The 22,955-nt window shown below is 51.4% G+C and overlaps 7 protein-coding genes across 15 annotated transcripts; 3 read left to right on the top strand and 4 right to left on the bottom strand.

Moving 5' to 3' along the window:
• The first annotated feature begins 85 nt into the window (after positions 1-85).
• Positions 86-6,575, top strand: FVEG_07105 (translation initiation factor 4G). Of its 2 annotated transcripts, XM_018895648.1 has the most exons (4): positions 86-1,269; positions 1,335-1,745; positions 2,082-5,155; positions 5,212-6,575. In XM_018895648.1, exons 1-4 carry the CDS (start codon positions 682-684, stop codon positions 5,318-5,320), a joined length of 4,182 nt encoding a protein of 1,393 aa, XP_018752949.1. In that variant the 5' UTR covers positions 86-681; the 3' UTR covers positions 5,321-6,575. The 2 variants fall into 2 exon arrangements, with proteins under 2 accessions (XP_018752949.1, XP_018752948.1); XM_018895647.1 differs by having other exon boundaries at positions 1,335-5,155; positions 5,212-6,373.
• Positions 6,576-6,668: 93 nt separating this feature from the next.
• On the bottom strand, positions 6,669-10,957 carry FVEG_16016 (DNA polymerase alpha subunit A; the record flags this gene model as incomplete). Its single annotated transcript, XM_018905250.1, has 4 exons — positions 6,669-8,387; positions 8,440-9,731; positions 9,788-10,760; positions 10,820-10,957. The coding sequence occupies 4 exons, from the start codon at positions 10,955-10,957 to the stop codon at positions 6,669-6,671; spliced, it is 4,122 nt and encodes a 1,373-aa protein (XP_018752950.1).
• A 62-nt stretch (positions 10,958-11,019) lies between these two features.
• On the bottom strand, positions 11,020-11,259 carry FVEG_16017 (DNA polymerase alpha subunit A; the record flags this gene model as incomplete). The annotated part of the gene is made up of 1 exon (XM_018905251.1): positions 11,020-11,259. The coding sequence occupies one exon, from the start codon at positions 11,257-11,259 to the stop codon at positions 11,020-11,022; it is 240 nt and encodes a 79-aa protein (XP_018752951.1).
• A 966-nt stretch (positions 11,260-12,225) lies between these two features.
• On the top strand, positions 12,226-14,194 carry FVEG_16018 (hypothetical protein). The gene is made up of 2 exons (XM_018905252.1): positions 12,226-13,062; positions 13,113-14,194. The coding sequence occupies exon 2, from the start codon at positions 13,316-13,318 to the stop codon at positions 13,898-13,900; it is 585 nt and encodes a 194-aa protein (XP_018752952.1). The 5' UTR covers positions 12,226-13,062; positions 13,113-13,315; the 3' UTR covers positions 13,901-14,194.
• Positions 14,105-16,793, bottom strand: FVEG_07107 (hypothetical protein). The gene is made up of 2 exons (XM_018895649.1): positions 16,184-16,793; positions 14,105-16,118 (listed from the first exon to the last, which is right to left on the bottom strand). The coding sequence occupies exons 1-2, from the start codon at positions 16,682-16,684 to the stop codon at positions 14,352-14,354; spliced, it is 2,268 nt and encodes a 755-aa protein (XP_018752953.1). The 5' UTR covers positions 16,685-16,793; the 3' UTR covers positions 14,105-14,351.
• A 211-nt stretch (positions 16,794-17,004) lies between these two features.
• FVEG_07108 (hypothetical protein) lies at positions 17,005-18,774 on the top strand. Its single transcript, XM_018895650.1, has 4 exons — positions 17,005-17,189; positions 17,256-17,383; positions 17,437-17,922; positions 17,977-18,774. Exons 1-4 carry the CDS (start codon positions 17,147-17,149, stop codon positions 18,259-18,261), a joined length of 942 nt encoding a protein of 313 aa, XP_018752954.1. The 5' UTR covers positions 17,005-17,146; the 3' UTR covers positions 18,262-18,774.
• Positions 18,404-22,955, bottom strand: FVEG_07109 (CMGC/DYRK/YAK protein kinase). 8 transcript variants are annotated; one of them, XM_018895658.1, is made up of 8 exons: positions 22,224-22,955; positions 21,612-22,178; positions 21,357-21,556; positions 21,144-21,303; positions 20,357-21,095; positions 19,504-20,304; positions 19,347-19,445; positions 18,404-19,300 (listed from the first exon to the last, which is right to left on the bottom strand). In XM_018895658.1, exons 1-7 carry the CDS (start codon positions 22,407-22,409, stop codon positions 19,426-19,428), a joined length of 2,673 nt encoding a protein of 890 aa, XP_018752962.1. In that variant the 5' UTR covers positions 22,410-22,955; the 3' UTR covers positions 18,404-19,300; positions 19,347-19,425. The 8 variants fall into 8 exon arrangements, with proteins under 8 accessions (XP_018752962.1, XP_018752961.1, XP_018752958.1 ...); XM_018895657.1 differs by having other exon boundaries at positions 18,404-19,445; XM_018895654.1 differs by having other exon boundaries at positions 21,612-22,955.

The raw sequence follows: 22,955 nt of genomic DNA on the forward strand, positions 1-22,955 counted from the left end.
TACCCACCATTGCTTCATTGCTTGCGGGCACAGTGCCCAAATCTTAAATAGTCTTGCCGGAGAAAGCCCTGTTCCCTCGCCCCTTCCCGTCAGTCCTTATCATATCCTACTGCCCAAAAATTTTTGCTGGCTTTTTCTGAATCCTCACCAACTCAACCTTCTTGGTCCGGTGGAAAATATTCTAACCCGACCCATTTCCATTTGCTTCTGCTTTGGAACCACGTCCTGTGTGTGTTAAGACCATCACAGCGACCCTCTCCCCTCCGTTTCTTCTTCTGTCGCTGCCGCGCAGGATCGTACGTAGCTTGACCCGTCTTGTCTCTACGATCGCCTTCATTGGTACGACTGCACTCCCTTGTTCGCTCTCCTGTGATCGATCGATTCGATTCGGCCTATCTCGACCTCTCGAACCGCCCATCGGACTTACCGTCGTTTCTTTCTACAAGATCTCTCCGCCCGAGATCGCGGTGTTTCGTTTATTTTTTTTTATAAAAAAAAAAGGGAAACGACTTGTGCGTCTCGTCGTCGTCGATTCTTGTTGCCCCGCTGCAGCTTCGAATAATTCCACGTCCCTACCCGGCACCCGGCGCCATCTATTCCGCTTTCTCCCTCGACGCCCACAAAAAAAAATATCCCAACACCACCGCAATCTCACATCGCGAACGGCACCGAACTCCCCATATGACGTCGCCTGCCAACCAGCAGAATCCCATTCAGGCGAACAACAGCCCCGCGACTACGGCTTCTTCGTATGCCTCTGCTGCAGGTGCGCCTAAGAAGTCAGCCCAGGCCCCTATAGTCGCAACTGGATCCCACCCTCCCGCGGTGGTTGGAGTTTCGTCTTCTTCGCAGAATGCGAAAGACGCCTCATCGTCTCCTGTGAACGGCAAACCCGCCGTCACCCCCGCTGTCCCTGCTGTCACTCGCAGCAGCGCTAACCTCAACGGCCCCGATCATTCTCGTAAGAGCTCCGTTACCATGGCTGCCAACGGTCCGAACAGTTTTGTCGCCAACGGTGGCCCGGTCACTGCTGGCAAGCCTGGCATCCAGTTCGGTTACGACTCTCCCGCAATGACCAACAGCACACCTCAGGCCTCCAGTGCTGCGCCCATTCCTATTCCTGGTGGTGGAAATGCCCGAGTTCCCTCTCCTGCTCACTCACCTTCACCTATTCCTCAGCCTTCAGCCAGTGGCGGTCGACCTCCTTCTGGTCTCCAACAGGCAGGAGGCAATACAATGACATTTGGCAGTCTCGGTAGCGATGGCGAAGTAGGTCCTTTCAGATTCGTCTGTCAAACAATTACCCTCGAACTCATCACTGACTCACTCTCTAGCGCCACATGAGGCAGGGCTCTACTCCAACGAACCCCAATGCACAGCCTGGAGCTCACTTCCGACGTGAATCTGGCCACTCGGCTCAAGGTGACGGCGCTGGTCGAGGTAATTTCCAGCCACAGGGCGGTCGTGGCCGCGGATTCAATCCCCATGGCGGCAACTACAGCTCGCAAATGGGATTCCCTCCCACCAACCAGTTCCGTAACGGCCCTGGTCAGGGTCGTGGCATGCCCCCAGCTTTCCAGCCTCAGGGCCGCAACCTTCAGTACCCGAACTCTCCTCAGCCTGCCCGAAGCCCGGCTCTCGTCCCCTCGCTTCCGGGTACACCTAACATGCAGCCTGCCACCATGCAGCCTGGCATGACGCCTCAATACCATTACCAACCTCCCATGCCTCAACAGCATCAACAAGTACAGTACCCCCTTTCCCAAGTTGATAAGCCTTTGTCGAAAAACAGCAAAAAGAATAAGGGGAAGCGTGGCGACCTGGAAAAGTCGGTCCAGGTCAACCACTCACAAGAGTTGTCACGAGATCTGCATGGGAACGAGTTCAACCAACGTCGGCGTTTCAGTAAACGTTCAGATCAACCATGGCGAGGACCAGATACCAGCAGCTCGCGTGTAACGTCATTCAGTTATCCCAAAAATGCTTTCCAACCCCTGTCCTTAAATGAACCAACTCCGTCACTCGACTTGTCACCAGGAAGTGGCTTCTTTGAATACATGCTAACTTTAAAAAAAAAACAGAACTACGGTTATCCTCCCCCGCCGGTGGATGGTTTCGGACGCCCACTGTCGATGCAATACAATTATGCCAATATGCCATATATGGCTGTTCCTCCCCAGGCTAACTCCCCTAGTTACGGACAGAACTACGTCACTCCCTACACACAGCATGGCCACAACATGTCACGAACACCATCCCAGCCTGAGAGGCCACCGAGCGCCAGCCAGCCAAATGCTCCGGTCGTGGTATCATCTACTCCCCAGCCCCAGAACTCGTCATTGAAGCCCACCGCAAACAGCTTCGTCAAGGTGCCTAAGAAGAGCGCCGCTATCCAGATCAAGAACGCTGCTGGTGAAGTCATTGACACCTCGTCCTTCAAAACTCCATCATCTCCCGCTCCCAGCATCCAGCAATCCAAGACTCCTCCCGTGATTGCTTCGTCTACTTCCCCTCCAAAGCCATCAACCCCATCTCATGGCCGCACTGATAGTCATGCTGCCACCAAGACTGCTAAGCAGATTCAGGATGAGCTTAAGGAGAAAATCAAGCAAGCCACGCAGGCGCCGCCCAAGGAGGATAAGCCAAAGCCTGTTGAGCCTGCAGCTAAAACCGAAGACAAGCCTGCTGAACAATCTGAGGCCAAGCTCTCCGAGACCAAGGCCGAGCCTGCACCCTCTACTAAGGCTGAACCTGAAAGCAAGCCCGAACCTGAGGTCAAGGCCCCTGAAGCCACTCTCAAGATTGAGGAGCCCAAGAAGGAGGCCGAGAAGCCCGCCGAGCCTGCCAACAAGGAGGAAACTGAGGATGAAGAGATAGAGCGTATGATCCGCGAGATGGAGGAGGAGGATGCTCGCCGTGAGAAGGCCGAGGAAGAGCATCGTCAAAAGGTCGAGGCCCAGAAGGCCATTGCCAAGGAACAAGCCGAAAAGGACCGTGTCAAGAACGCTGCAGAGGAGGACCGCAAACTCCGAGAACAAGAGCGCGAGATGGAGCGTCTCGAGGAGGAGAAGGAGAAGCGACGCCAGCAGGCCGGCTCATCTGCTCCTTCAGTCGCCGAACTTCTCTCCCAGGCTCGAAGCGGCAAGGACACTGAGCCTGCTAAGGTCGAGTCTGTTACCGACAAGCTTGCTAGCATGAAGATTGGAGGCGACAAGCCTGCCGACTCTGCTGCGCCCAAGCACGAGAAGCGCGGTGCGAAGCCTGCTGCTCTCAACTTGGCCCCTCTTAACACCAAGCCTGTTGAGCCCGCTCAACCTAGCGCCGCCCTGCAATCGCTCAAGTCTGCCCGTTTCCTGAAGGTCATCGAGCAAGATATCTACCCTGCTGGCATCAAGTCGCCCAATCCTGCTCTTAATGCAGCGGTCCAGAAGAAGGGCAAGACATTCAAGTATGATGCCAACTTCTTGTTGCAGTTCCAAAAGGTCTTTACCGAGCAGCCTTCTCTCGAATTCGGCCAGCAAGTCAAGTCTCTTATCGGGGATGACCGTTCAAGAACCAATACTCCTGGCGGCTCTGGCCGAGGCTCTCGTGGCCCCAGCTCAGGTATCGGCAGTGGATTTCCGATGGGTAGCTTCAACGCCCCTACCGCTTCCCGGCCTCTTCCCAGTAACAGTACCTCTGAACTCCGTTTCGCCCTTTCCAACCAGCAGCGACCTGGTATTGGTTCCATGGGCCGTGGTCCCAGCAATTTCCCTACAAGCGGCTCCTCCCGCGGCCCCTCTCAACTTCCTAACTCTCCCCGAGGGTCTCGTCGTCGTGGCGGCGGCAGCCAGCGTGGCGAAGGCGTCAGGGAAGCTCAGGCTGCTAAGACCATGCCTTTGACTGCAGGCCAGGAGCTTAAGCCCATTGCCCAGACCGCCAATGGTTGGAAGCCTACAAGTGTTGGCAGGAATGCCAACCCAGCCGCTGCTAATCCCTCTGGCCATCTTGAGCCTGATATGGTTCAAAGAAAGGTCAAGGCGGCACTCAACAAGATGACACCCGAGAAGTTCGACAGAATTGCAGACCAGATCCTGCTTATTGCATCTCAGTCCAAGGATGAGTCCGACGGGCGTACACTTCGCCAAGTCATCCAGCTCACCTTTGAGAAGGCCACCGATGAGGCCCATTGGGCTTCTATGTATGCCAAGTTCTGCAAACGTATGCTCGAGACTATGAGCCCCGACGTCCGTGATGAGCGTATCAAAGACAAGAATGGTAACGTCGTCAGCGGTGGTAACTTGTTCCGCAAGTACCTTCTCAACAGATGTCAGGAGGAGTTTGAGCGTGGTTGGACCGTTAATTTGCCTGACAAGCCTGATGAGGAAGAAGACGCTGCGGGCAAGAAGACTGCTGAGGCTGCTCTCCTGTCCGATGAGTACTATGCTGCTGCTGCTGCCAAGCGACGTGGTCTTGGTCTAGTCCAGTTCATTGGTGAACTCTACAAGCTCGGCATGCTTACAGAACGTATCATGCACGAGTGTGTGCACAAACTCGTCGACTATAAGGGAGTACCTGACGAGGCTGAAGTTGAGTCGCTTAGCAAGCTGCTCAGGACTATTGGTGGCAACCTCGACAGCACTGAGAAGGGTCGACCCATGATGGACGCTTACTTCCAGCGCATCCAGACCATGATGGATCTTCCCGAGCTTCCCAGCCGACTTAAGTTCATGCTCCTGGACGTTATTGACCTGCGCAAGGCCGGATGGCACTCCAAGGAGACCAACAAGGGACCCAAGACCCTCGATGAAGTCCGAGCTGAGGCCGAGGCTGCCCAGGCTGCCAAAGCTCAGGAGGCTGCTCGCACTAATCAGCGAGGTGGTGGTCGCCCTCCTGTCGGACGAGGCGACGCTCGCAACTTCTCAGCTGGTTACGCACAACAAACCAGCAATCAGGTCGGAATGGACGACCTGCGCCGCCTGAAGGGCTCTGCCAACCGAACCTCAAGCGGCAACATCTCTCTTGGCCCTGCTTCCATGCTCTCTTCTCGTAGTAACAGCGGAAGACGCATGGGTCCCGGCGGCTACCTTGGTCCTCGCGGTGAGGACTCTGCTACTTCTTCACGAACTGGCACTCCTCCTACCCGCGAGAACACCTCTCACTCTAATGCATTCAGGTAAGTTTTGACTGGTGCCATGTACATTCAGATTTGAGTTGCTGACATGTATTTAGCCTCCTTGCCAACATGGAGAATGACCACCCGGCTTCGCCCCCGTCTACTTCTGCCTCCCCCGCGATGTCGAAGGCTGTCCCTGACAGTGATAAGAAAGAGAGCGAGTAAAAGTATTCTTCTTCCTTCGGTGTCTTGCATTTCGGCAGAATAGACTAGGCGGTGCTGTGTTTTCTTGCATTTACAGGCCTTTTATTTATTTATCAGACGTGTCACAAAAGTTGAGCACATTTTCTTTTTCCAGAACTCATGATACCTTGCCCATAGACAGACGGACACGATTCCTCTCAGCGTGAGAGGTGACCCCTACATCGGAATAGGGATTTCCTTCACCATTGTGCTCATTAACACCTACTTCAGCCCCTTTTCTGATCATGCTTCGAGTGTGTTTCAGTTCTTTAATGTTGTGGAGGATTTCCGGTTCAAGGGTTCGGAATGGCCCTGCCATTGTCGTTGGCCAGCATACTTCTGGCTGTTTTATCTCCAGGAGAGGTCACGCACGAAAAGGGGGAGGTGATGATGGTAAAAAAAGCGTCACGATGATCACGTCGCAACCGTCATATACATACGTACGACTCGGGGTGGATGGCGGAGGTGGTGTTCAGAGCATTTGCGGTTGAATTTTATTTCGAACTCAACGAGGCAGAACGCGAAAGGGAATGAAACGGAATGGAATGGAATGATGCGGAATGAAATGGTTTTCTCGGTGCATTCTTCCTCTCTGGCCTTTCGTTCGTTATATGTGGACAGCCTCTCGCCATGCTTTCGCCCCTTTGCTGGCTTTAGATGTTGCTACTTCACTTAACGCTGGCGAATCACATCACGTCACGATGGGGTTAGGAAAGGGTTCTCAAACAAGACCATGATTGATGATGACGACTCAGGCTCTCTTGACTTAGCCTCATGAGCATATGCATTGTTGTACCAAGAAGGGCATGACCGCTCGCCAACGGCTCTGTTACTTGGTGTGTAATGTATAGAGGCGCTCAGCCTGGTCGAGCTTTAATGAACGGGTCTTGATGATGCTTTGCTGTATATCATCTAATTTCGAAGAAGCATGGGCCATTGGCAGGGACTATTTACATATATGTTCAAACTCGCTGCCTCTTGATCGTGAATAGTAATAAAGTGAATGTTGGACACAGGGAAGAAGATGTCCTGAGAGAACGAACGAGTATAGGGAAACTTTGGTAATTTTCAAATACTATAACTTGGTACTAGAGCGCTCAGCATGCTTCGCTTTCTGCAAGCCCCTAAACACCACCAAAAACTCGCTTCGCTTGCTCTTGTGTATGCCAAAACCATTTATTACTTGCATGTGAAGCTGTTGTCCCTCTTTGCTAATCCTAAACATACCCAGCCCTGCAAATATTTAATCCTTACAACGCCACTGACCCAAATAACATACATTAACGTTTCACGGCATACACATTAAGGCCCTTCCACATCCCCAACCAACTCAGGCCATTGGCTTGAAGCCCAGCTTGGTGAACAGAGTATCCATGGCTACCCATTGCCGGCCACACTTATCGAGATACTTGTCAACAACACCCTTCACATTTCCGAAGCGTATGCGGTTATGTTCAGCCAATGCAAGGATATTCTCCCGATCTTGCCTGGACATCTCAGTGCTCGTGGCCTTGGCCTTGGCCTTATCGACATCCCACAGGCTGGCGAAATAGAGAAGCTGAGTATAAATAGCCTTTTCTGTATATTCGTAACGCATTCGACCGAGACAATCTCGGGCCAGTCCCTTAGGGCCAAGGCAGCGTGAACCATAAACACTCATTTGCCGTGTTCGATTGCCGCACTGGCTGTCATCACAGACCAACCAGCCCTCGTAGTACCGACTTGTCTGAGTGCGAATGGCGTGCTCCATCTGGGCCACGACAGAGAGTGTCGAGATGGAACTACCACACGAACCGCAGATGACACCGGATTGGGACACATGATCGGGGGACGTAGCCAGGCCCTCGAACACGGACGAGCTTTTGCACTTGCGGCAACGCAAAGAGAGGCGAGTACAGTCACCGAAGCGGACCTCGTCTGGAATCTGAGAGTCCAAGGGGTGGATCTCGAGGTCGTTGCTTGAGCTGTTCTGCTGGGTTTGGAATGAGCTGTAGCGCTTGATATCAAGACCAAGGTGCTCTGCCAGTTGTGATGTTGATGTTCCGACAATATTTGCACAGAGACGCTCGACAGGGGGGAAGATCTGCTTGCCAATATACCACTCAACGTCAGGCAGTAGAGTAGGGTCTGCCTTGAGATCACCAGGAGTGTAGGCTCGTTTGGGAGCAGGCTCAGAGCTCTTGCTGTCGCCCGTAATCACGTACGCGATAACATCTCCCTTGCGAACTGTCCTGCCTTTGGCCATTTCACGGAGAGCGACTTGGACCTGAGGCATGGAGTTGGAGTCGGGGTAGTCCTTGGGTGCTTTTCCAAGCTGTGTATGGATGATATACTTCTGAACAGGAACAGTCTGCTCACGCATCTTGCCAGCAATGCCGCTCAAGTACTCATGGATTCGGGCGATTGAGACTTCGGTGTCGTCGCCCGACAGAATCTCGTTAAGAAGGTGTTGGGAGATCTCCTTCGACAAAGCACAGTACTCTCGACGCTTCATGTCAAGACCCTTGACTTCCATCTTCTCGATGAACTTCCCATCCTTCTCTACAAGGTTGATAGCAGCATACTTCTTTTTCGCTTGAAGGAGAATACGGCGAAAGACGTTGTCAATATCGATCTCAAGCAGCTTGTACTGCTCGTTGACTGCTTTCTTGAAATCGTTGCCAACCTTGAACGCATCGGCAACATTGTCCACGTTGGCATTGATCATGACGGAATCAGTATCACCATAGATAACTTGCAGTGAGTTGCTCTCGGCCAGCTCCTTGGTGCTGCGGAGGATTTCTCGACCCTTGAAGGTTGTTAAAACAGCCAGAGGTCGAGCGTAGAAGCGCGACTTGGTATAGCCCAAACATCCATACATGGAGTTGGCAGTGAGCTTGAGGGCAAGCTGCTTGATGTCCCACGTGGCCAGCTCCTCTGGGGTAGCCTTCTTGTCCTTCATGAGGCTCTTGACTTGTCGACGGCGACTGACGAGAGTAGCAATGAGCCTAGGTAGGATACCTTGATCCTGGTTGATTGGAACTTCGGGAACTTCATCTTCTTCACTGTTCTGTGGGGTTGATTAGTCTCGAGGTTCAAGCAGGAATACTCGACAAACTTACGGTGGCTGGTCTATCGACAGTTGTAAAGCAGATGTTGAACTCCTGGATAATAGAGGGATAAAGGGAATTGAAGTCCATCACAAGCACAAACTTATCATATAGACCCTTCTCTGGCTCGAAAACCAAGCCACCCTTGTACTTGTCCTTCTTCTTTCCTTCGCCCGCCTCTTCTTCACGCTGTGCCTCTTCAGCACGCTGGCGACTGCGAAAAGTTTGCTTATCAGGGCAGATGTACTTGTTGCGATAGAACTCGTGTAGCAAAATGTACTCGTTCCGCTCTGCACGCGTGCCGGTCAGCGTTCGAGCCCAAGAGTTACCCGCCAGATTGGTGAGAACCTTGGTCAGTGGCAACATTTGAACACCTAGGCCCAAGGCTGCAATGTAGTGTGTATCGGCCTCCATATGAGTGATGTAGTCAAGAAGTCCCTGCTTCTCCCTGGCCCACGTCTTCAGGGCAACCTCATTGTCAAAATCGCGGCGCCGGTTATCTCCAGAGAGGTACAAACTGCACATCTCTGTCAGGCTCCATGACTGGCACTTGAACATGACCGACTTTCCAGCATCGTTGGCCAGGTCACATAGCAGACGTCCTGACAAGATCTGGCGTTCGGCAAAAACGTTACCTCCAGTCTTGCCGATGGACGATGGCCACTGACTGCGTCGGAGCCTGCCTAGCCTGGACCATCCGGGGATTTTTTTTTCATACAGACGATTGAGGAGCACGCTGTAGTCTACACCCTCCAATTGGTGTCCAAGAATCACATCTGGGTCTGCAACATCCAGCTGGGCCAAGAAGAAGGCGAGGATATCAGCTTCTTGCTTCTTCAGCACAATCAAGCCACGATTCCTTTTCTTCGCAAGGTGATCGAAGCCCATCGGGAACGCCTGGCCATGCGGCCGGATAACTGTAAAGGTTCGACAGGGCAGCTTTTCTGCAGGGGTTGTGTCACTGAGGGATACCTTCTCGTAGATTCTTGCACTGATAGCCAGAATCTCTTGCTTGTTATCCTTCTCATTAAAGGCAGTCCGTAATGAGACACTCATAAGAGTCAGGGGAGGCGCATCGAGGTTGTCAGACTCGCTAAGAACAGAAACCATGTTGGGGTGATCGGCCAAAACCTCAAGCTTGCAGTGGGAAGCATTCTTGAGCTTGTCAAAATCGGCATCCTCAATCTTCAGCCAGCATGGGCCCATGATATTCTTCCAGAGAACGAACTGTTCAAAAAGAGCAGTGTTGCTACCAAAGACGTGAGAATATGTCTCACCGGGTCTGTTGGGGTCGACTTCAGGCTCTGGGATACATGTTAGCCGCTTTGGGTGACCTAGAGGAGGAAATGTGGCCACTCACTGTTGTAGGGGTAGAGAAGTTTCATATACTGTGCTTCCTTGGGGACATCACGGAGCTCAAAGGCATATTTCCTGGTGCATGCCTTGATCTTGTACATGCCAACATTCATCTTGGTCATCATGGTGTCAATCTCGTCATACACGTTCATCATCTCGACTACTTCGCCTGTCTCCTCGCCATCTTGTAAGCGGTGTTGACGCGGTAAGAAGTACAGCTTTCTCAAGATGTTGTCGACTTTGACAAAGCAGCTGACGTATGATCGCGTCTTCTTGTTGAGAACTTTGCCAAAGAGACACAGATTGCCGTTGACCTCAGTGTAGTCTGTCCAGAAGAAGTTGAGGCTGCCATCTTCCTCGATCGCATCCTTGTGGTCGATTTTGCCTATTGTCTTTGTTTCCGCAGGCGAGCTTGTGACGACGTTCAGCCTCTCTGTGAGGGCATTCCATGAAGCTGAGTCAACTTGAGCGTCGTTGGGTTTGACAGGAGATGAGCTGGCAGGCGTGGGATAGGACTCTGCTTTCTGAATTTTCTTGACCGGCCTTGAACTTGCTAGATTGACGCTGGTTGTGGCGATGGCGCCAGCATGCGCAACCTCCATCATGTCTTCGTCGTCGTCGTCGTCTTCCTTTGGTTCCTGCTTAATCTGTGCCTTTCTCTGCGCTACCTTTGCAGCTGGAGAGGAAGGCGCAGGATCGCTCATGGGGACATCGGCAGTCTCGAGAATGTCATCGTCGGCGGAGGGAAAGAAGCCATCGTCATCTTCAGGGGCTGGAGGGAGAGGGGACGGTAACCGGGTATCGAGGGTCTTGGTCTTTTTGGGCACAGGCTCAGGAGCAGGTGAAAGGGCCCGAGCCTTGCGACGCCCGCCAGACCTTTCGACTCTCGAGGTATGGGGAGCAGGGGCAGGTATGTTGTTGTCGACCTCGCCGAGGAGGTTTGAAAGGAAGTCGTCGTCCTCCTTTGTCTTGACGACCTAGATAGAGAAATTTGAGTTAGTTTGGTCAACCCACGATGTCGTAAAGGGGTTCGTACCTTGGGCTTTGGCTGGGTCCTGTTGGCGCCTTTGAAGTATTCACTGATATCTTTGTCATTGGCCGCTCGCTTGGCTTGCTCCTCCTGACGATTCTTCTTCGCTAACCGACATGTGAGTATGTGGGCTGTCCTGAACATGTCCTGGAGGGAGTCTGACTAGTCTTACTGGGCCGGCCACGGACGGTGGCTTCTTCTTCGCTTTATGAGCCATAGGCTTGTACTCGATCCCAGTCTTCGCGGCCATCATCTGCGTAGCCCTCGCCATTGTCGTCGACAACAAAGTCATCCTGATTTAATCGTTCCCGAACAACCTTCTTATATCCATCCTCGTCAACTTCGTCGTATAGATTGTCGACGTCGGCAACTTTGTAAGTATCAAAGACCTTCTTGCCGGACTCTCGAAGAGCCTTGAGCTCAGCGAGCCGTGCTCTGTGAGACATGACGGAAGAAGAGTTTAGGCCGGTGGCATATCAGTGAGGCAATGGGGGAGAGGAATGAGTATATGCCCGGACGTCAATTCTTGATTATATGTTGCTCGTTATTGTATTGCAGGGAAATGAAGGTATCGAGAATGAGAACGGTGATGGGTTTTGGTGGAGGTGCTGCTTGGATTGGGTTGGTCCCCCGGTAACCAGCGCTGAGGTACTCCCTAGGTGCATGCTCATTTAGAAAAGTGGTCAGGGAGACGCGTCAAAGCGCGTTGTCCCTCCTGAGCCGCGTCTCGGCTCGTGTAGAGAGAGGGGCCATCCTATTTAAGTGCCTGACGCGAGATCGGCCAATAGGCGCCACGGCATAGGCATCTTAGGTAATGCAGAATCTTTAAGTATCCCGCGCAGGGTGAGTACTTACTTGACGATGCATAAATTGTATCTTGCATTAGTACCTAGGTAGGTAGAGTATGAGGGATTAAGTGATTACTCTCCACGCGACTTTTCACTTTACGCGACCTGTTTCCTGTTAGTCCCGCCGAGACTCTTTTCAGGATTTTAACCAAAGGTAGCCGCTGCATGTTTACGACTGCATTTGATATAACGACCACTAAACAATATCCATTCCCTTAGGACATCGATTTGTTCATGCGTTTGCAGTCAATGCATTTATACCCGAGTTGTTTCCAATGTTGCCGCTCTTTCAATTGATGTTGGTGGTAATTTAGGTGCTTGTAGGGCAGTGACCTCGAAGTAAATTAGATCAGGGTCAATAAAAAAACTGAAGTTCAAATCATTCTTCTTCATTCAGCTCGTCGTCTGGCAATATCATTGTGCCAAGAACATCCCAACCATTCATTGCCCGACGAGGTGTGGCCGGCAGCCCAGGTGCGGCCCCACTCACCCGGAACGGAGGACCCACATTGAACGGCATTTTGACTGCCTATGTATTGGAGATATAAGTTCAGCTTCTGTGTTAATCAAATGCGGGTCGGGGCTGCATTCCAGGACATCCCCTTTCCAGAGACTCCCTGTCATTGGTCTTGGTACACTACCTCAGGCAGTTGGTGATGCGATGGCGATAATGCACTGGCCAGTAACTCACTCCTTCCTTGCGGATACTTTGTTGTAAGCTCTTCGCAAGAGCTACCCATGGCATTTGATTTCAAGCTCAGTCAGAGGAGCCTTCCCAAAGTAACACAAACTCTCAGCTTGTTCCTGTACCTGGGCACCTTATCAGCTTACCTAAGGCACTTACTCTGCATCAGTGGATGTTTTCTTACCTGCCTTGTAGCTATAGTACCTTGAGTACTAATCTAATTACCTACCTACCAAGGAAGTCTTTTTCATCACGCATCAGTCAAGATTGACCATCTTCGTCTTGTCACACCATCTATATCCGATCCCATCCCTACCTTACGTCACTTACTTACATCATGCCCAACAGTATCTTTGGTGCCTGGCAGGCGAAGCTCAAGAAAAAGGTCCGACCTCAACCTCGGCCTCAGCCTCAGCCTCCGATTCCGCTTCTGTTTCCTGAGCTTGCCAAGCCTCATAACAAGATTAGCAGCTAGAGACTGCCACTGAATCGCCGCCGGGCTCGTCTCGATAGATCTGAAGAAACCAATTCTAGTGGGCCTAGCGAGGATACGTCAACGCGGCGCAGAAGTCAAAGATCAAATTCTCAGAATTCGTCGTATTCTCATCTTGTGCGTTGGCTGAAACCAAAACGACGGAAGACTGCTTCCTCTTCGATAAACTTCGAGAAAATTTCAGTATCTGAAGTCCCAGGGCTGCCTCATCTCCTTAACACAGGTGGGTGGGCTAACAAGTACTTGCTTGCGGCGTACCTGACTATATTTTAGCGGAAGATCTCAGCAGCGCATTTCAATACTCCAGAGAGAGATGGACTCGCAATGGGAGTTCCTCGAGTAACCATACACTATTTCCAATCGGGTCGCGCGTCCATGTCTCTGAAGTATCCAAGCCGTTCCTGCAGGACACTGAATTTGCGCCCCCTTCAGCAGCCATCGACAAAGGTCCACCTCAGCTAGATCCGCTTCCTGGCATGTCTAGCTGTAGCCTGGAAAGATCATCTACTTTACGAGCTTGCATAGAAGCAGCACCGGATGATAAGAGTTTGGAAGACAAATCGCTGCGCTCCACCACTGAGTTTGAACGCATCACAACTCATCCCAAAGCCTCGACAGCACTTACTCTACAACCTGTAGGGCGTAAGACACTATCCATCACAAGGCCCTTGCCCTCTTGCGATTTGGTTGCTCCTGCGACACTCGTCGGTTCCCTTGGCGGGTTTAACAAATCTGGAGGCCATAGCCACCCGCAAATAGGTCGGATTTCGTCAAACTGGACTCAGGGTAATTCGGACAAACCACCATCGATGCAAGATCATCTCACGCAAGAGTCTGGTCAGTTCTCGCCATCGCGGTGTACCTCGGCCACCACGTTTCAACCGCCCACAAATGTACTTGAGAGATCTTATTTGACTATCAAAGAAGGCGATCAACCGTCAGCCACGGATTCATCAACGTCGAATACGCAATCGCAGCTCTCAGATCGATCATCCAGCCAAGGTAGTAGGTCAATGTATCCTATAGTGGCCTCGGATCTCTATCTTGATTCGTTGTCTTGATTCGAACTTAAGTGAAGTTGCTGGGCTTGATTGCCCTCAGGGTATTTAATGTTTAAGATGGACCTAAGAAGTAGTCATAAAGCTGGCTATAGAATAGAAGGTATTCAACTAGCAGCAGAGGCTGACTACCTTTGTTACCTATTCTTAATCGAGACTAAAATAGAGCAGAATGACCATGGGAGAGTAACCCTCCACGTTCAAGCTTGTGATGGCGTGGATATGACAAACATTCAACAGGACCAAGGTTTCAATTGTGTAAGTGATGTATTGTACATGCAGAGAAATGCCATCGCCCAACAAAACGCCGCCATATGCTGTATCAGTACACATTCGCACTCCTTTTTTCCGTCTAAATCGTACATACATCAGTTTAGTTTTACACGAGCTTTTCAGATTGGAAGCTCTTATTCATAGACCCAAGCGCAACTCGATACTCCAATATGCAGGAGCCTTAACGTCGCGGGTTGCCAAAGCGGCGCTCGGCCTTCCTGTCGTCACGAGTCGCGTCCCAGCTAGGACGAGGGCCACGATAGCCGACATAATCGGGCTGCCTCACTGGCCGCGTGCCGTCTTTCCATTGGCGTAGGTCTTTTTCTGGTATTCGCGTTCTGGGTGGCGGCTGGCTGTCTGTAAGGTATGTTTTGTACGAGAAGGGGGCACGCCTTGGAGGCTCGGATTCGAACCTTGAGCTTTCTTCGCGTTGATAGCCATCACCTGGGCCATTATCACGATGCGGCTGCCTTCGGCCTGTCTGCTTTGGGGGCCGGGGTTTTCCTGCTTGAGTGGTGTCCCAAAAATTGGCCGTATTCATGGCCTCATTCTGTGTAGACATATCTTCCTCGGCTGTGCCACGACCCTTCGTCTTGCGCAAGTTGGGTTCTATTTCCTCCCGGTTGGCATAAAATGCCTGAATCTCACGATTGATGCGCCCCCCGACAGGGCGTATTCTCTTGAGGTCTTCCTCAGGGAGCATTTCCTGCTGAATGACCTTGTTGAATGATCCATACATGATGCGTGCGAGAGCAATTACTTCACGTTGATCATTGTAAAGAACCTTCTTTTGTTCCTTGGTCTCAGGTTTAACATTTTTGAAGTAGTAATCGTGTAGTTTGCGGTAGGGCACCCACAGACGATCAAGCGCGTCGGTGATCTGGACGCCATAGGCACGTTTGGCACCAGCCACGTCCCCTTCCTTAGCACGAGCACGCAAGTGATAGTGCGTGGACTGAGAAACGTTGAGGTAGAGGCGCATGAGATGAGCGTCGGGCATCTCTAGGTGATTCATCATGCTGTCGAACGCGCGGTTGGCATTCTTGATGACATTTGGGTTGATGTTATCACGAACGCACGTTTCAAAGGCTATGCGATAGAAGTTTGGCCCAGTGATACTCGCCGGTATTATGTCCAGAATCTCAGTAGCATGACCGCTTGCTTTGGCTTGCTTGAGAATGCTAAAGAGGCGCAACCAGCAATCCCGGTCAGGCTCGAGATTATATTCGCGAAGAATGAAATTCCAGTACTTGATGCCCAGGCTGTTGAGCTTCGTCTGCAACACAACCTTCAATATCAGAGACAAGGTATTGTTCCCAGGACTGACAAAGACACCATTCTTATCCTTCTTGACCACTTGACCGGTGTTAGGATTTGTCTTGCGTGCTTCCTCAGCTGACATTTCCTTGACTTTGGACAAGTTGGGTATGTTCATTGTCTGTTCAATGAGATCAAGAACCTCCTTTTTCTCGTTGATGTCACTCGAGATGATCATCATACGACCCATTGCGCAGACGAGCTCCTCGTCAATGGTCAGACGTCCTTGCCTCCATTTACTCATAACTTCTGACCAGATGGCTTTGGCGCGCTGAGTACCTTTTTTGAGATTGAACTCCTTCTGTTCAGGCGACAGTTTTTCCAAGCCGTCAAGCGTGTTGAATCGTATAGCATTGAGAACGGTAGTATAGGTGTAGGAAGTTGGAGCTCGAGTTGACTCATTGAGAGTGTCGACGATGGAGAACATGGAGTCCAGGTCGCCCGCTCGGTTGCACACGCTAAGCACAGCATTCAGATGAGTACTGTTTGGTTCTAGGCGGGAGTCCTTGAAAAGGGCGTTATAGTGCTTCACAGCCTCGAAGACAGCGGTTTTAGGGTGGTTCGACTTGGCGAGACCACGGAACAGGGTTGTGTAGGTTTGTGCGTTAGGAAACTGTGCGCGCTTTTTCATCTTCAGATGATGTTAGTATCGCAGATGAGACAAGAACATGCGTGAGGGCTGTGTCTCAAGCCTACCTCGTTGAATAGCTTGATCGCTGCCTTGACTTGTTGCTGGTTGAGCAAATATTCCAATAGGAAATTCCATGACACGACCAATTGCATATCTTTACTGCCCTTTTGAACCAAAAGATGGGCTTGATCGAATTTCTTTGCTTCAAGTGCTTTTTTGACATATTCTGCAACTTTCCAAGGGTCATTGTTTAGATATTGCAACTCCTTGTTGACTGCCCGTTCCATTCTAAGGTTTTCCTTCTTCTTCCATATTGCTTCGTCAGCTGGGGCATCGAGGCTTTTTGGGGCATCTTTCGCGATAGCATCAGCTATAGAGTTTGCGTCCTGAGCTGTAGTCGTCTCCTGGGTAGTCGGTGTCGTCGTCGTCGAGTTGAATATGCGCTGTGAGTGCCGAAACGAACGGGTTTGAAAAGCAGAAGCAGGCCGAATCTCCAGTCTCTTGCGCGGTACGAACTGCAGAGCTCTCCGAAGACACGCGCCTCCGTGCAATAACCTATCAGCCATGGGAGAGTTGCTGCTTGATTACAGGTACCTAGCATGATCATGAAATTCTAGATATAAGTTACCCAAAATTAGAAGCGGCCACCTACAAAAAAAAAAGACTCTTATCTTATCAGCTGAGCGAGTGGCGTTGCATGAGATGGATGCGCTTAACTTTGCCGCGCTTGAGGTACCTTACCTTATAGTTACCTTAGTACCTACTAAGGTAGTGTAGACAATACCATAGAACCACCCCCACCCCTGCAGGTCACTAACAGCTCTCTCCCATTTCTAATTGGAGACGCGCTTCGCGGTCGCAGTCAAGTCTAGACTAGCCAACGTTTCTTTTCTTTAACCTTTGTAGGGAGGGACAAGATAAAACAAGCGAATTGTTTGATCCTCCAAGTATCATCAGCCATTCCTTGTCCTTCCTTCTCAACTCATCCATTTCTGCCGTATATTGATTTCCTTGAAACCGCCTCCATCATGGCCAAGGTTGCTACGGATTTCGAAAAGATCATTAACGAGGGTAAGCAACAATCAATCTTCCCAAGTCCCTCGTGTCTCTCGTGTCCCTCCCCTAACATCCTCTCAGGGCGTGAGCGAAAGAAGAACGAGGCCCTCGCCGATCGCATCTTCTCAAAGAACCGTCGCCAAAGCGCACCCTCCAAACTCAAGTCGGCCCCCGGCCAATCACTAGCAAGCCGTGTCGGCGTTAAGAAGGTAGCTACAGTAAAAGACAGGATACGATCAGTTGAAGCCAACATGTACAGCAGCGAATTTCCACAATCGGCACCCGCTCGACCCAGCCCGCACCTGGCAATGTCAACGGAGAATGGACACACGATCTGCACCACTCCGTCTCAGGCGACCTAAGCTCCCGCATCTCAGCTCCCAATGCTGCTCATAAGAGAGCAAACAACCGCCGTGCTGCTCGTCTCTCCGCTGCCGTGGATCGCATGGACACTTCTGGTGACGTGCCACAACAGGTCAATATCGTGAAAGGCAAGGGCGGCGCTGGCAATGGCAATGGCAATGGCATGGGGATGACAATTCGGGGTCTCGCAGGCCCCTTCACTATCATGGCACAAAACTTTGCCCCTGGCACTACAGCCGCTGATATCGAGAGCGCTATGACTCCCATCGGAGGCGAGATTCTAAGCTGTCGCATTGTCAAGTCAAACCCATTCCTCCTCTTCGAGCTAGCCTTTGCATCGCGCGAGGGTGGTGAGCGAGTAATCGAGACCTTCAACGATAAGACCGTGAGTCCATCGGGACCAATTTTCATTCAGAACTCTTGCTAAAACCTGTTACAGGCTGATGGTAGAATCATCAAGGTGTACCCTAAGCTTGGAGCCCCTTCAGGCAATACCATTTCGTCCAGCAATGCGCCAAGAAACGCTCCAAGTGGTCCCCGTGGCACCCGCGGAATCAAGCCCAACCCCAACGACAACATCGTTGATGGCTCGATGGGTTTCCCTGACTTAATGGACACAGCCACCACGAATGGCTCATCAAGGAACAACCAGTTGTACAGCGATAAAATCGTGGGCGGCAACCGACGAGGCCGAGGTGGTCAAAGAGGTCGCGCCGGGCGATGATAAAATACCGCCTTTCTTGTTTTTCCTTGATTGCGTTTGACGATTACTTCGCGAACTTTTGGGGATGTGGTTTCTAGATAACAGACTGGGAGGTACTTGTCAGCATTGAAAAAGCTGCGCATTTTCACGGTGACCACACAATGGAGCAGTGGGTGTACGAAATTTTGGGCTGGGCGTTCGGGGTTCACACGTCCAAAGTGGGCTATTAAAGCTAATCATTTCATCTTATCTCTCTCTATATATATTTCGGATACCCCTAAAAAATGGGAACATGTTACGGCCATGTGGAAGCGATTCAGTGTCCCAGTTCCCAGTCATGGTATCACTTGAGGATGGAGAACCATTCGCTTTCATCAAGGGTAATTCATGATTTTATGCCTCGATTCGTCCACCCAGAAATGACCCCTTTGAAGCCGCCCACGCCCAAATAATACCAATACAACTACAAGATGGGAATTGTAACCCAAACCCTTACCCCATGATATACCAAGCGCGGTCCGTCCGTCATCATACACCAACAAGTCGAGACAAGCATAACAATATCTACAGCCAGGCCCCACTAGGCATGAATAATATTCAGCCGAGATTTGGCAACTCTGTACCATATTGGATTCCTGACCAGTAAACCCGTCCCTCCAATTGCTTTACTGATGACAGGAAAAATAACGAGAGAAAAAAAAGAAAGCCGTCCCGAGAGTAACCTCATAACTTCCGCGGCCGTTTCTGAGACGTGCCTCATCGTGTCGAGACAAAGAAATTCTGTAAACAAATACCACCCTTTCATCATGGATCTGCGTAATTTGGCTTCAGCCTATTCCTGTGATAAATGCTTGAAGCATTGTAATCGAGTCTAAATGTCACTGCTTCGAGCCCACTGAAACCTTGACGCTGAAAGTTCACTGTCCCTGGCCATGAACTGGAGCCACACCTCCTCTTAACCAATTCCGACCAAGTCGAGTGGACGATTCCGAGCACGCACATATGGCATGGGGCGTCTCTTGCTTCGTTGGCGCTTGGATTACGAAGGGAGGAGGACGGACTTCTAGTGCATTAGAACCACCATTGAGTTTTGCTTCGTTACCAACCATGAATTCCGGCCTGTTGGACGCTATGACGCAAAGACTTCGGCGGCAGGGCTTCGTTTATTGAGTGAAGTCGCTCGTATCACAGATTGGCGCGGACACCTGGTCCCTCGTTAGGTTAGGCCACTTCAATGCCAAGTGTTCTGGTTTCCCATAAAACCTTCTTCCAGAGTGCGCTCCTCCAAGTTGCGTATGAAGTCCCTGTTGCCTCGACCACCCTGTTGTACGCGGCTACCTCTTCGACCCGCTGCCGTGCGGTTATCGATGCTGCCAGACGCCATGCTTTCTCCAGTGGGTGGGTAGTACGCCGGGCTAGGCTGTAAACGAATCGGCTGACTGGGGTCGAGATGGCTAGCTACTCGTTGGATGGCAGCGGGGATACCGCTCTGTTGCTGCTCCATGGTTGAAGCCCGTTGGCGTGCTGGCCTCATACCACCTTGTTGATGCTGATACATGTTGGGCTGGGGCATTTGTGCATATTGCCCCTGAGGCATCTGCTGAGGCGGTTGGGACATGACCATTTGTCCATACTGCCCGTGTTGTTGTTGCTGGCCGTATGCCGATGGCATATTGGCGTGGTTGCCTCCGGGAGAATACATTGAGTTGTTGCCGTACATCTGCGGTTGCGTATGACCTTGAGGCGCGTACTGGTTGGCATAGGGGGCAGGAGCAGCTGAAGCAGCCTGTTGTTGTGCCTGGTGTTGTGCTTGATGTTGAGCTGCTGCCGCTTGAGCCCGCTGCTTGCTAAGTGCCTCGGCCTGTTGCTGTTGCTGGGTGCCAGGTGCTGGAGACCTATTCAGCGAGCTAGACTTCAGATTCATGGGTGGTATGAAAGGTCCAGTGAACTTCTGTTGTGTGATGAACGGATGAAGCTTGGCTTGCTGGGGAGACCACCTCTCGAGAGGGTTGATTGTAAGAAGGCCGCGGACAAAGTCAATGAACGCGATGCGGTTGTTCATTTCTGTCACGGTTAGCACGAGTGTACATGACATTACTACCAGTTGGGGCCTTACCTCTATCTATCTCGCTCTGCTTCATGTTCTTCCTAGGCATGGGGTAGGACTTGATAATCTCGGGAAGGGTGTTGGCCTGGAAGTACTTCTTGCTAGGCTGTTCCTTGGTGCCACGCTCTCGGGCATATTGCTCCATGGGTTTAAGCTGGTATGTCCGTCTTCCGAACTCATCTTGTCGCTTTTCGAAAAAGTCGCCCGCCTGTTTGCCCATCTCGATCATCCAGTTCGGGGGGTTGCCCAACATTTCAACGATTCGCGAGACCTGGTTATACTCAGAAGATCCTGGGAACAGGGGAAGTCCCAGGAACAGCTCCACCACAATGCATCCAAGGGACCACATATCGATGGCCGAAGAATAGGGGAGACCAAGTAAAACCTCGGGAGATCTGTAGAATCGAGATTGAATATAAGTATACACTGTTTGTCGCTCGTCGCAGGCTGAGCCGAAATCAATAATCTTGATGATGGGACTTTCGAGATTCTTGAGAAGAATGTTCTCAGGCTTCAAATCGCAATGTATCAGACGAGCCTTGTTAAGCAGTGCGAGACCGTTGAGAAGCTGTTGAGCAAACACGCGAACCAAAGTAGTGCTGAGTCCTCTAAACTGGTTCTGCTTGATGAGCTCGTAAAGGTTGACGCTAAGGAGCTCAAAAACCAAGCAAAGATGTTGGCGATGAATGAAAGTGTCTTTAAGCCGCAACAAATGATGGTCGTCGTTCTTGTCAAGCTTCGTGTTGAGCTACTTTCTGTTAGTGTCAACCTTGATGGATGGAATTGATGATCGTACCAAATCGAGGACCGAAACCTCCATCATGCTCTGATTGAAGTAGGCAGTACGATTCTTGATCACCTTGACAGCCACTACTTCTTGCGTCTTGAGATTCTGACATTTCACGACTTGACCAAAAGTACCCTGCCCCAAAACATCCAGAATAAGGTAACGGTTTCTAGAGAGTATGTTAGAATTACAAGCCACATACTTCAATTTTACACAACATACTTGTGGCCGGCTTCTTCAGATCCAAGAATGTCGTTGACGTAGAGGATATAGTCACTGTCTTCGTTGTCATAGCCATCGTTCTTGGTGCCCTTGCTGGGCTTGGTTAAGACTCTGCGAGGATTGCGCGACGACTCATATTTGAAGCTAGGGTTACAGATGCGATACGTAGCAGGCAATTGAACAGTTAGAGCTTGGAGAGGCTGATCAGATCGTGAGCAAAATGGTCTCGAAAGCTATAGAGGTTGGAAAACATACACTGATGAAACCGCCCTCAGGGTTGGCACGGCGAAACGGAGGCTGTGAATTGACCTTGGGCTGCAGATCTGCAGGCGAGGAGAGTTGCTTGAACTCGGGTACTGGGCCCCTTGTCACTTGCTGGGGCACAGGCCGTCTCGGAGACTTGGGGTCCAGGTTAAAAGCAGCATCGAGATTGCCGACAGCTGAAGAGGGATAATTTTCCTGGTGACCGGCAGACGCGTAAGGGTTGATAGGGGGAAGATGCTGGCCTTGCTGGTGTTGGCGGGCGCCGGGAAAATATGGAGATTGAGAATAATCAGACTGGCGTGTAGGCGACTGTCGCTGGGAGGTCGGGCTTGTGAATTGGCTGTTTGAAGCCGACTTGGGCGCGTAAGGTGAAGTGGGGGACAGCGCCTCCATGGGCGAGTATCGTTGAGCGACGGAAGAAGACTCTTGAGGTGAGTGAAGGTTGACGGGGCGGCTGCCCGACATGTGAGCTTGATGAAGGGGCCTCATGGGGTACTTGATACCAGCATGAGCATCATGAGCATCGTGCATAGCGACGTCACCGTTGCCGTCGCGCATCTGCGAAGGTGAGATTGGAGAGGCGACTGAGTTGGGGTTACCAACAGGAGCAGAAGCAGGCGGAGCAGCAGCAGAATGGACGGGGGCGCCACCGTGGAACTGGTCGTATTTATATCCGCCTTGAGGCGGGGGCTGGTTGGTGTAGTCTCGAGGGGCTTGGGTATTGCCGTTGTGTCGTCTCGAGGAGCCAGGCGAGTTCGCGGAGGGATATTGCTGCCACTGAGGATCCATTGCGCTGACTGACTGGCTGCTGCGGAAGCTGAATCGAGCAGCTTAGGGCGAGGGCGACAGCGTCAGGTTGATCGCCACGATTAAGTAAAGGCGGTCGGTGGTCAACAGTGAAATCGTTGTTGTGGTGGTGGTTGTTGTTGTCGCGAGTGGAGATGCGTAATGCGTGGTTATCGGGCGTAGACGATGATGTCGACGGTCGATGAGATCCCAGCGACGGGGGGGGAGGACGTGGGAGTGAGAAAAATGAGAGTAAGAGGAGAAGGGTCTGGATGGTGTAGTGTAGCGTCGAGTTGCTAGCTGCTAGCTATAATTCAATGTAGAGAACACAGAGAAAGTGGATGGGATGTGATGGTTGGCTGGCAGCTGGTTGCTGGTTGCTGGTTGGGCCGGGTGCAGTCAATCAGTTAGAGTGTGCGCTCGCCGAGTTGGAGATATGGATGGATCGAGTTGGGTCTCGTTGCGCAGGTCCTGTCCTGTTCTGTCCTGTAAAAACGGGTTAGAGCAGTATTGCGGTAGAACGGACTAACCCAGGCCGTCCTAATAGAA

The sequence above is a fragment of the Fusarium verticillioides genome, chromosome 7, assembly GCF_000149555.1.
Source record: "Fusarium verticillioides 7600 chromosome 7, whole genome shotgun sequence".
NCBI classification, from domain to species: domain Eukaryota; kingdom Fungi; phylum Ascomycota; class Sordariomycetes; order Hypocreales; family Nectriaceae; genus Fusarium; species Fusarium verticillioides.

Coding starts and splice junctions, on each gene's coding strand:
- FVEG_07105 (XM_018895647.1), top strand. CDS start 682: ATGACGTCGCCTGCCAACCAGCAGAATCCCATTCAGGCGAACAACAGC. Junction 1,270..1,334: donor GTCTCGGTAGCGATGGCGAA/GTAGGTCCTTTC, acceptor CTCACTCTCTAG/CGCCACATGAGGCAGGGCTC. Junction 5,156..5,211: donor TCTCACTCTAATGCATTCAG/GTAAGTTTTGAC, acceptor ACATGTATTTAG/CCTCCTTGCCAACATGGAGA.
- FVEG_16018 (XM_018905252.1), top strand. CDS start 13,316: ATGTCTAGCTGTAGCCTGGAAAGATCATCTACTTTACGAGCTTGCATA.
- FVEG_07107 (XM_018895649.1), bottom strand. CDS start 16,684: ATGGCTGATAGGTTATTGCACGGAGGCGCGTGTCTTCGGAGAGCTCTG. Junction 16,119..16,183: donor CGATCAAGCTATTCAACGAG/GTAGGCTTGAGA, acceptor CATCATCTGAAG/ATGAAAAAGCGCGCACAGTT.
- FVEG_07108 (XM_018895650.1), top strand. CDS start 17,147: ATGGCCAAGGTTGCTACGGATTTCGAAAAGATCATTAACGAGG. Junction 17,190..17,255: donor CGAAAAGATCATTAACGAGG/GTAAGCAACAAT, acceptor ACATCCTCTCAG/GGCGTGAGCGAAAGAAGAAC. Junction 17,923..17,976: donor AGACCTTCAACGATAAGACC/GTGAGTCCATCG, acceptor AACCTGTTACAG/GCTGATGGTAGAATCATCAA.
- FVEG_07109 (XM_018895652.1), bottom strand. CDS start 22,409: ATGGATCCTCAGTGGCAGCAATATCCCTCCGCGAACTCGCCTGGCTCC. Junction 21,557..21,611: donor CTGAGGGCGGTTTCATCAGT/GTATGTTTTCCA, acceptor CGATCTGATCAG/CCTCTCCAAGCTCTAACTGT. Junction 20,305..20,356: donor GCAGAGCGAGATAGATAGAG/GTAAGGCCCCAA, acceptor TAACCGTGACAG/AAATGAACAACCGCATCGCG.